The 11,974-nt window shown below is 39.2% G+C and overlaps 1 protein-coding gene across 1 annotated transcript; it reads left to right on the top strand.

Annotated features, from left to right (window-relative positions):
* Window positions 1-2,360: 2,360 nt before the first annotated feature.
* LOC122648029 (myosin-16-like) lies at window positions 2,361-10,922 on the top strand. Its single transcript, XM_043841304.1, has 8 exons — window positions 2,361-2,559; window positions 3,699-3,758; window positions 5,784-5,886; window positions 6,457-7,066; window positions 9,252-9,387; window positions 9,962-10,129; window positions 10,214-10,324; window positions 10,632-10,922. Exons 1-8 carry the CDS (start codon window positions 2,479-2,481, stop codon window positions 10,881-10,883), a joined length of 1,521 nt encoding a protein of 506 aa, XP_043697239.1. The 5' UTR covers window positions 2,361-2,478; the 3' UTR covers window positions 10,884-10,922.
* Window positions 10,923-11,974: the final 1,052 nt, after the last annotated feature.

The raw sequence follows: 11,974 nt of genomic DNA, 5'->3' as shown, positions 1-11,974 counted from the left end.
AACATGGAAACTACCCATTCCTCCCATTTACATGTAACATTCCCTCATTCCCACCCCCTTGGAGGTGTCGTCCTCACGGGCAAACAAAAGTGGTTGTGGTGAAGCCAAATATGCGCCTGAACTACCAAGATCACCTTCAGAATGTTGGGATGAAGGGGGCTCCAACTTTAAAACCCCATTAAGGCCAGGATCATATGGGAAGGATAGTTCGAGTAATCGATAGATTTTCTCTCAATTATCATTCTTGTCTGTGTAGTTGGCAAATACAACATCAGAAAGTCCATCAAAGCCACCATCTTCAGGAAGTCGTCCATAGCCATTCTGATTAACATAACACTCTTCAAAGGGTTGGTGGTTTGTTAGGTACTTGACCGATACGCCAAAAGCTCCGAAGCTGATGGGACGTGTTAAATCAAGCCCTTTAATCTATCCTATACTAGGTTGGCCCAATCTCGCCCATACACTAGAGTGGGCCCCATTAGGCACATTACAGACCACCACGCTTTTGCAGCCGTCGTCCTCGACGACTCTCACTCGAGGTAGCTTTCACTTTGGCGGTAGGTAGCCCTTTCCAAGCGGCTCCACTCTGCTCCATGGTTTTTGCCTAGCAGCAGGTAGCCCTTTCTTGACGGCTTTCACTCTACTTCGGCTAGCCCTCTCTGTGACTCGAACCCGTGACATGGTGCCCAACTCTGATACCAAATGTTAGGTACTTGACCGATACACCAAAAGCTTCAAAGCTGATGGGACGCGTTAAATCAAGCCCTTTAACCTATCCCATACTAGGTTGGCTCAATCTAGTGCCCATAAATTAGAGTAGGCCCCATTAGGCACATAACATGGTTGTCAAACATTGTATTGAAAAGTTGGCGCATCTGCATTTGCTTGAACATCCATTCTTGACTGGCCGTTATAGTGCTAATTTGAGCTTCGATTAGTTGAAGTTGCTCATTGGCTATTGCTTGGCTCTGGATTTTGGTGGATGCTCTCAAATTTACGCCGACCACAAACTTGGTGTTGTGGGGGGGGGGGTTGAGTACTCAGTCTCTCAAACAACTCATTAAGTTTTGAAAGAATTTGTTGTTGCCCGTCAAGTTTCTAGAGAATTTTCTACTGCCCTTCTTGAAATGCACCGACATCCCCCTCTAGTTTCGCCACCCTCTGATCCATAACCGGCTCTAATACCAGATGTTACGTACCTGAGGATAGATGGATTAAGACAATGAATGGGAGCGAAATTGTAGGGGAAAAAGGGGTTGGCTTTATTGAGGAAGCCTTGCCTTGTTTCTCAAGAGAGAAATTATAGATAATCAAACTTATCTTCTTCCCCTTCCAATTAGATTTCACTTCTTAAATAAGATTTACAAGAGTAACTATCTCACGCACACGTTCACATTACTCAGCAACTACCATTTCCCGTTCACACTACTTTCAATAAACTTTATCCTAACAACGTGGAAACTACCCATAACGTCCCATAACATCTAAACTACTCACTCCCTCCAATTTACATGTAAGATGGTATGACTTAAATTGCAAAAAGTAATAGTATTGTTCTCCTATCTATTTGCCTTAGATGAATAGTAGTGTTGTAGAGATTAAAAGCAAGTTAGTCAACGACATGTAAAAGAAATTAACTACAGAGCAAAAATTGAATAAACCACATTAAAGCATTGTACATAAATAAAAAAAAAAGAGAGATCTATCGACCATTTTTGCTAGAGATTTACAACTGTGTCCGAAGAGGTGTCCAGCAGTGTCAACATGCATATTTGACATGACATGGGTGGACGTGTGAGATATCTTCAAGGGGAAGTATTCTACTAATCATGCTACCACCTTAATCAAGTCAAATTTAGATGGTTTTGGACTAGATTACTCTAATAATGCATCCTAATTACATTGACGCCTTTACTGAATCGAATACAATTAGAAGCATGATGCAGAGAGTAATAATAATAACTAACTACCTAAGGCTGAAAATTAGGAATAATATCCCTACCTAAAATAAGAAATTAAATGCCCTAAAAAACCCCATGGTCCTGATTTTAAAGAAACCAGAAAATTCCACACGCAAGAGCTGGTTTGGGTCCAAAAGCTGGTTCAGTAATGAACCAAACCCAACTTGAACCAGACTAACCCTGGTCCTGCATTAAAGCAGATGAAGGTCCAATCCAGTGATAACTTATTAAAGCATCCTACCAACCACCAGGTTCGATGAGAGGTTTTTGTTTCCTTTGTTATATATTTGGGATGGTGACTTTAAGTATTTTGACTTATCTTTCCCTTTGACACACATTGACATAATCAAATTGTTCTATGATATTTCTCTTTATGGTACTAGTAATGACTGTTTTGATGGGCTTCCTATTACATTAGCACTTGTAGGTGCAATGCTTAAATGGTACATATGTGATGGTTTTTGTTAGTTTTCTGATATAGCATTAACATATTGTTAACTTTTTTACACCTTTGCAGATGGCTAGTAGCTTCAGGAGTGACAATGACTCTTCATTCAATATTGATGAATTCTTGCACTTAGGAATGATGTGTACTGAGGTATGACAACGACCTCTCTGTGTGTTTGTACTGAAGCATTAATAATGCATTATTGTAAATCATGTGGTCCTTGCCAAGAATCTGTTAAGCTTTGTGATGAGCTAAACTACTTTTTTTTGGTAGAAGATTAGCTAAACTACTAGATGCTTACTAACCTTTATGAACATATGAGAGCAGTGGTAAAGACAAGTAGAAGGAACACTTTAAACTTCACAAATGAAATGATTGCACCTATGAAAGTTCTTGGTGACAAGACTCTAGTATTATGGTGCTCTCTTTTTTCATCTAATTCTGTCACAAATAATTATTAAGTGATAAGATTAGCATGGCCCATCACAAGGAGGGCATACATAAACAAGAAATGGTCCTAATTTAGTTTCTTACAAATTGAAAAAAAAGAAAAAGATGTGTATAAGCAGCACAGCAAAAAAGACACCAAGTACCAAAACCATGGTTGAGAAGCCAAAGAAAGAGAATGTTGAAAAGATGGAGCTTGGAAAATTCACTACCAGCCAACTGTGCCTACAGCACATGTAGGGGGTGACCAGTCAAAAGGAGACAATTCCAGCCCCCTAACGTGTATGAAACCAAATATTTAAAATCCCCTAATGAAATTCTCTATCCATCATGATACTCAGATAATTTTCCAACAACTAGAACCATGGAAAACCCAAGACATGAGATAATTGAGTAGGAATCTTAAAGATGAGAAGGGCAATTGATGTAGAAATCGATCATTTTAATCAAGATGCAATAAATTCAAGATTTGATCTATTGATTTTGTGTTTGATTGTTGATTCCACTTTTCAGAAATTTTAGTTAAGTTGAATGGTGGTTTCATGAATCTTGTATTTTTATTCTTTGTCTATCAGGGGGAAAAAATATCCTATTTGTCTTCTTGATTAATTTATTTCACGAAGGGTCTAATAATGATTTCATTGAATGCAACTGGGGAGAATATAATATTTAATCTCCTTTGATTTTAAGAATCTTGTATCTTTTTTAAGCTGAGGAGAAAATAATAATCAAATCTCCTTTGGTTTCATTGAATGCAATTAATTTATTTGATGGTGGTGTCAAGAATCTTGTTTCTTTTTGTTTCACTTATAATTAATCTCTTCTTATTTCATTGAATGCAGCTGAAGAGAGAGAAGGACATGCTAAGAGAATCCCAATCCCAAAGCACTGAACTGATCAAAGTAATATATACTCTTCAGATATATTATTTAAATTTCATGTGTATAATTCACAAAAACGCTGCAAGTACTCGGTCAATTTCTCAATTCCATACATGGTTGTTGGGGGAGTTCATAAAATAATTATGATCAAGTATTTCAATTTCTATAGTAGTTTGAACTTTATTGACTGAATATTATTTTCTGCCCATTTAACTAGGCACCTCATTTTCTAAAGAGTTGTCATGTGGGCATGTGTTAGGAACAAGACAGTAGCTTTTTTGGTCAATGTGTGATATAACTAGAGGTGCTGGAAACGAAGATTGGTTTCCAAAACTAGTTGGGCTATGATGGACGTGCATTACTTTCTTGTACTGTAGAGTGGGGATTCAGGCTTTGTAGGAAGAAGAACTCAATATCAGAGTCAAAGATTTTTTATGCTTGTGAGAGTGTTCTTGTGTGGAGGGTAGACTTGAATACAATCATTTATTAGGATGACTTTTCTGGTTTTCTTGTTGCCTTGCAAGTTACAATAACATTTTAATTGTGCTTGAACTTAATACTAGGCCTCTGAATGCCTGTACATCCTTGTTACTGCACCCTTTTAAGGCAGTGTAAAAAGTGGTTCATCCAAAGATAGTAGTCTCTTCATATTTTTTGAAAATAACTAAACTAACCTTCTTTTTTTGTGAGCATGGTGAGCGTGTATTCCTAATCAGCTAATCATCAAAACAGTAGAATTCAAACTGAATATAAGTTTTTCTTCTGTGATTTTCAAGCTTCAGGTCTCAAGAATAGCATCTCTAAATGTGAAATTCAGCCACTGTTGAATTTTTTTTGTTGTAATTCAATGTATAATTCAGTCATTGTTTATATGGAACTGGATCAGTCTCCATCAATACAAAATCTACTAGAAAATAGTGATCCGTGAGTCCACTAAAAAAAGGTACCATAGGTTTGGTGCTGATGATGACAAAAGGTGAATATGGAGAACAATTGGAGAAACATTAAGAGTGAAAGCTACTCTGGTTGAAGAGGTTCAAGCTAGTTGTTGAATTACAGAGTCTCTTATATAAGTTGTCAGCTTGCTCATCAATGCCTTTACAGCTCAGACAGGTTGACAAGTCAGATGAACAAGATAAAGACTGTTATTGTCCCCAAATTGGAAGTAGTAAGATAAGGGCTGCTACTTCTTCTATGCAGCTGATTTGGAAGAGGAAAGAAGCAGAGGCTCGGAAAGGAAAAGTAAAACTAATTCATCAGGAAGAAAAGAAATTTTCAGAATAATATGGAGGTGCTAGTTGGTTTTGTGGGCTCATAGCCACGTGTCACAAGCTGAATGGCTACAGTGAGACAAGGGATAAAGTGGCACAGTCAATCCATATCCTTAATATTGAACTAAGTTTTATACAGTAGGGACCTCTTAACTGTGTATCTTATGTTCATTTCAACGATATTTTTGACTTGGCTTGCCTGTTGCAATTTGTCAAGTCAATGGTTTAACAAAAGATCAATAATTAGTGTGAAATGAATGTTCAACAGGTATTTTTATTAGGTGTAGAAATCTCATTGCATACTGTTTAATACTTTAATTGATTCACAAAAGTCAAGTTTGGAACTCAATGAAGGTATTGAAACCAGAACAGTCATTTTAAGACTTGGTCTTTGAATATATATATATATATTTATTTATTTATTTATTTATTTATTTATGGATGACAAAGAGATTTTATTGCTAAAAGACTAGAGTGGAATAAAACATAGTATACAACATTAACAGAAAGGCACAGCCTAAAGAACCATACAAACAAGAAAGAAAGTCTTTTTATAATGTTCTTGTCAGAATCTTCATGAAATTGTAGTTTTGAGTCATTATTTGGATTCTGGCTCTTATGAGTTGACTTGAAAATGTTTCAGGTTTGTATATAGTTTCTCAATCCGGGTTTTGCAATTATTGAAAGAATTGAAAAAAAAAGGGATTTAGCATATCAATATCATATTCGTGTTTGTAATCTATTCTCTCTGATTTTCAAGCTTTGTTCAATGCAGAGGCTAGAATTTGATATAAAGTCACTATTGGAAGCTCGCTTAGAAGACAGAAAATACATTCAGGAGTTGGAAACCGAAGTTAGGCACTATTCTGTGAACATGGGTAAGGATACCCATGTCACATTTTCACCTGCCACTGACTCAGAATACTCTTTTATCCTTCAATTTATCTTTTTACACTTGTCAAAAAGGAAACATTTATATCCATCCAGGAGATCTTATTTCTGGGATATTTGTTGTCACAAAATCACTCTAAGTGAACCATATATGGGAGTAAGATGATCATAAACCTTCCATTGTTATGTTAGGAAATGAAAATGCCAATTTTTCTGAAATAATGAGACAAAACAGCTTGACATTTGCTCCTTTTTACCAATCTATCATCTATGTGTAATAAAATTTTTTATTTATTCAAAAGAAATTGATTTTGATTCAAAGTTAATATTTTATTGTGGACAAGAGCTTTCTTCAGTGGTTTCTTTATCTCTCCTTTTAATGATAGGACTCAAGTTAAGGCCTAAAGAAGCTGCCCTTTATGTAAACTCATGCTTTAGGTCCTGTAATCCCTCTCTAATCCAATGTTGTCTTTTTATGATACATGTCTGTTTCGACTAGGTTCATCAAGACATCATCTGATGATTAATTTGAACTTGAGCCTATTATGGTTTTTCAGGACACTTGCATGATCAACTGAACCTGAGGACTGTAGAAGCAAATTGTTTGGGTGAGCATGTGCACAGCCTTGAGATGAAGCTAGCAGAGTTTGGAAACTTAAATGACAAAGTGAAAAAGCTGAGGGAGGAGCTGGAGAAATCTGAATCTGAGCGCATGTTCTTGATGCAAGAATTGGAGAACAGAGAAGGGGAGTTGCATGATTCAAGATTGTATATTGAGAAACTGGATGAGTCAATTTCATCTATGGCATTGGAATACCAGTGTGAAATAGAGAGCACGAAGCTTGATCTGATCACCTTGGAGCAGAGGTCCTTTGAGGCAAAGAAATTTCATGAAGCAACTGACCAAGAAAAATCTCAGGTGGATGAGTTAATGGAAGAGTTTGAAGTCCAGTTTCAGAATGCCCAGAAAATGATTGAATGTTTGGAGAAGGAGAACAAAGATTTGAAAGAGAAGCTAGGAGTAACAGAGAGGAATGCTCAAATATTTTGTCAAAAGGTTGGAGAACGCCTTGGAAAATGGCTGGAAAACAAGAAGAGATCTAGACACGGTATTCAATCTTCTGGGAGTAAGCTGGAGAATCTATTTTCTGCATCAGAAGATATGAGGTATGTTGCAGTAGCTTCATTAACCAATTTAGATATTTTATATTTGTGATAAAATAGCCAGCAAGAATCTTGTGGTAGTGCTTTTAGCATGACATACATGAACTGTTCTTGCAACACACCATTTAAAAAGTTCTTGCCTTGGAGATTCTCTTGCACCCATTTGGACCTCCTCTTTGCTGTTGACGGTGGAAGAGGTGGTGGTTGCAGCATGAGTTCCCGGTACATACCTCCTCCTCCTTCAACTATGATGGCGGAGTGCCACTACAACCTTTCTGGTGGTAATGGCAGCTGCTACTACTCCTTCTCCTCGTTCATTTTTCCTTATTTTTCCATTCTCTCTGGTTTTTCTCCCCATTTCCCTACTTTTCCTTCTTGTTCCCCCCTTTTACCCCTATTTTTTGTCTAGGCGCCTTGAACAATATGGCAACTGGTCACTTAGGTGTTCAAGAACGCCTTGATAAGTATATTTATAGTACTGTTGGTGCCCCTATTAGTGCTTTAAAGTTAATTAGATACACAAGTACTTAGCTACTTCGATGAAGCGTTTGATAGTAGCTCCATGTATTTCTAAGAAATTTCCGACTTTAAACTTATCAAGATGGAGAGTGAATGGAAACCAAAAACCCAGGTTCTCTCTCTCTCTCTGAAAAAACCCTCGGAGCGTTTAGAAAACAACTCTTGGCCGCCGCTTTGGAGCAACCTGGCTGTATGGCTGGGCTGCTCCCCACCTTCTCCCTTCTCCTTCTCTCTTCCTCTCTCTCTTCTGCTTCCTCCTCCCCCTTTCTCCAATTTTCTTCCTATGTGCGGTACTAACTTCGCAGGCTGAAGTCTCTCGAACTGCAGTCTCTGGTCGTTCGCTCTGTAAGGTCGCTGCCTGGCAGGTCACCTCTTCTGCTAGGCCTGCCGTTTCCCTTGGGTGCCGGCCCTTCTTGGCTGACATCCCGTCAGATCCCAAGCTCGATTTGGTAGCACCCACTCGGTAGCCGCTTCGCTGGGCAAGCTTCTCCATCAACTACTTGTTCGGCTCTGCTTCTCCCTCTTTCATTAGCTCCTCCGCCGTCGTCGTCTACATCACAGGTGCTCGCAACCTTCCGCCGCTTGGTAGCTTGCCTGTTTGGCTTGCTGCTTTGCGTCCGCCAGCCTCGCTTGGCCTCCCTCCTGCCAGTTCCGCTTGGCTCGCTCAGCCTTCGGCTGTTTCACTGCCAGCCGCAAAGCCGCAGCCCTAGGGTGCCTTCTTTGCTTGGCCGGCAGCCTCTTTGCCATTGCCCTCCGCAAGGCCGGCGCCCTCCGTCATGGCGGTCTCCCTCGCTAGACCAACTGCTCGTTTGGCCGTGGCCCTCCACAAGGCCAGCGCCCCTCCACCTTGGTTGCCTTCTTGCCGGCGGTTCCTGATTTCGTCTTGGTGGCTAGGAAGAAGAAAGTGTTGAGATTGATGGTTAGGGTTTGGGGGACCCTACTGGAATTGTCATTGTTGCCCCTCTTCTTTCTTATGGGCTTCATTGCTCTTGTTTTAAGCCAATGTGGGCTTTTGTGTTGCATTGGTCATGCCCATGTGGGCTTTTGTGTTGCATTGGATATGCCCATGTGGGCTTTTGTCACCTTGTTTCTTACTGGCCTTATGGTCACCTTGTTTCTTACTGGCCTTATGGGCTTGTATTGTCGTCCTTAATGGACTTTTGTTTCCCTTTTTGGGACTTTAATACATTTTATATTCATCGAAAAAAAAAGATGGAAAGTGAAAGCTTCTCACTTCAGTATGGAAGATATTGCTATGGACTGGTAAGAATTTTAGGAACAGGAAGGTCCAAGTTTGAAGATTCCTCATTCTGCCTGTTATATGAATTGAACTGCATTCATCATTTTTCTGCCTGGTAGGTGAATTGAAGTTGCATGCATCATGCCAGGTTTGATATTTGCTTCTCCAATTCCATTTTATAGGCATTTAAAGGGTGGCAGATATTTAAGGTCTTTTGGGGAACCTTTCCATTCTCGTGCTTGTATCCATGCATATATTTTAGGTTAATCCAATGTTAGGTGCTTGATTTTGGTGGAATACCTAGCAATTTTTTATTTCCAATAGTCAGTTAGTTGTTTCTTCATTGAATATCTAGCAAGAATCATGTTTAAATTTACATTCAGGATTCCATTTTTGCACTCTTTGTAATATGTTGTGCTATTTATGAAGCACTTGTGAGGAAGTTTTGGGCCCACTCCTCTCAAAAATGGCTGTTGTAGCTGCTTTAGATGAAGATTTAAAGGAGGAGATGGAGAAGATGTCACATCAGATCCATGAATATGAGCTTATTGTGGAGCAGCTCAAGGTATGTGCCTACATGTGAATATCATGATGCTTCCTCAAAACATGTTCATGAAAAATCAAACTACATCTATAAAAAAAATCCCCACTCAATTCTGCAAAATGATGACCCTTTTTAATTTTAGGGAAAAGAACGCTGCCTGGTCACATGGCCCCTGAGCCCAGACACAGGAGTGCACTAAATTACCGCCCCACCCCCTGTGAAATAAAATATTCCATCCATGTTATGCCACTGTGCACGCTCTCATTGGCCCCCATACTGGTGCAGGGACTACGCGACCAGGCAGCGATCTCTTGCCCTTAATTTTATTATGATGTGAATGAGAAGTGATGATGTGGTTAACTTAATACTTCCTGATGTGGTTTGTATGATTACACTTTCATAAAAATAAAAAAAACTTAATACTTCCTGAAAACTTAAAACTTTCTCAGAAGCAACTATAAAATTGATGTTTCCAAGAGAATTCAAAGATTGAGATTCTTTGAAAATTAAGTATCTTATTCTGAGTTTACGGGTGAGCTTATATTGCACCCTCCTTAATGGCGACTTTAAACTATATTCTTTAAGTGACTATTAGGAAGAACTGAAGGAAGAGAAATTCAAGGCAAAGGAAGAGGCAGAAGACCTAACCCAGGAAATGGCCGAGTTGAGGTACCAAATTATGGACATGCTTGAACAAGAGTGCAAACGCCGTGCTTTCATTGAACAAGTATCCCTACGAAGAATAGCTGAGTTAGAGGAACAGGTATTGATTCTTTGACTGCCCAAATTTTCAGAGCAAGGATTTTAGACTTCGTATTCCTGAATTCCTTTCTCTTCTTGACACAAGGTTCGCAAAGAACAGAGAAAGTCTTCTATTGCCACCAGTCAACTTCGTGAAATGCAGAAATTAGCTGAATCAAGATCCATGGAGGTTTATGGTGTAGAAAATGTTTGGGAGGTATTCTTCTCCTTTAACACTTAATTGCAAATAACTCAGCTCTATAAATTGTTTCTCTCATCTCCAGGAGCAGAAAGGCTTATATGTTTTCCTATGAAAACATCTGTCTTCTATATTTTTTGTCAAGAAGAAAAGTTTCATCTATTCTTATTAGACATTTGTGAAAGGGAGCATGGTAGCAAAATCTAGAGTATTCTTGCCTCTAGCATGTGTAACTCTTTTTATTATTATTTTCATTTTCTTTTCAACGTCCCACCCTCTCTGAATTTTATTTACTCACTATTGGTTTCTATTATCCTTATTTTAGGGACTAAGCATATATCCACAGAGAGACGAAGTGTGCAGCTGCGGGAACTGCCCAATCTCAAGAAATATTTCTGTTTCTTGTCAAACAGAAGAGCCTGTTAAAGCCGAGCCTTCTGAATTGGATTCAACTGATGATTACACAATCTCTAGAGCAGCCATGACATGGCATTCAAATGACAATGAACTATTACAGAGAGAGAGAAATTCCAAAAACCCAGTCATTGAAACAGAAATTTTGATTGATGCAATATGAATGAAATTCTGAAAAAAGCATCTGTCATGTTGTAGCTGTATCATTGGATCTCTATTAACAACCCCAAGGTTGTGGCTGCTCAGTAGGCAATTGAGCATGCCAAAATCAACATGCGTCCTGAGTTTGACTCCCCTTACCCCTTGGGGCCAACCCCACGGTTTCTATGGTTCTCATAGGATCTGGTGCTGACCTAATGCACGTGTAAGGGTGTATGCGCGTGCCTGGGGAACTAGTCGGGCCGAAGGTCCAGACACCCTCGTTAGCAAAAAAATAAAGTACAGATACTAGTATGCATGGTGTAAATTACAATCAAGAACTATGGCTCAACAGGTTTTGGATAACTTGAAGCATCAAACAATGGAATGTTAATCCCAGGGACACCGTGATTTCAATTTTCGAAAGACCCAGCCCGAAGGCAAGGTTAGAACAGCACAGTCGAATTATCCTAACCCTAGCTGGACTTCTAATTTTGTGACGGCGTTGCTTCTTGCCTCATCTCTTACCACTCGTCTGGATTCTGAAGTAACAGTATAGCGTTTCATCCTTAAACTTGACAAATGAGTATAGCATTCCCAAATCTCAGGAATTTCTACGACCCATGTAGTACATGGCACAATAACCCAACGTAACAAGAAATCACTTATGCCCAGCCCTGCCATAAGCTTGGAATACAACCACTTTAAGAAATGTCAACATCCTATATTTTTTGTTTCACCGCAAAAATCCTAAGCTTGCTATGGTTATTCACGTAGATTAGGTTCTAATAACCAAGGTTTAAAAACCCAGAGTTAGGCTCCCTTTGCTGAAGCTACCAACCTCTCTGCTGTGTTGTCGCCGTTCTTAGCGTAGGATTGCCAATCCCTCGGCTGCTTCGGCGTCTCTGGTGGGGCTATGTGCTTGTCCTGCTAACAAGACATTGTTTGAAGAATATCTGATTATCCAAACTGTTGCCAAAATTACTTGGACCTGGTTCGTCTGTGTCATCGCAGAAGTTAGAATGTTGAGCTCATTGGCAGCAATTTCAAAGTATCGTAATAAGTTTTGGTATATCTGCCATTCTGTGGTCCTAAAAGTCGATTAACCCTTTGGGT

The sequence above is a fragment of the Telopea speciosissima genome, unplaced genomic scaffold (assembly GCF_018873765.1).
Source record: "Telopea speciosissima isolate NSW1024214 ecotype Mountain lineage unplaced genomic scaffold, Tspe_v1 Tspe_v1.0370, whole genome shotgun sequence".
Lineage (NCBI taxonomy): Eukaryota > Viridiplantae > Streptophyta > Magnoliopsida > Proteales > Proteaceae > Telopea > Telopea speciosissima.
The sequence above is the reverse complement of the archived record's forward strand: the minus strand, read 5'-3'. Positions and strand labels throughout refer to the sequence as shown.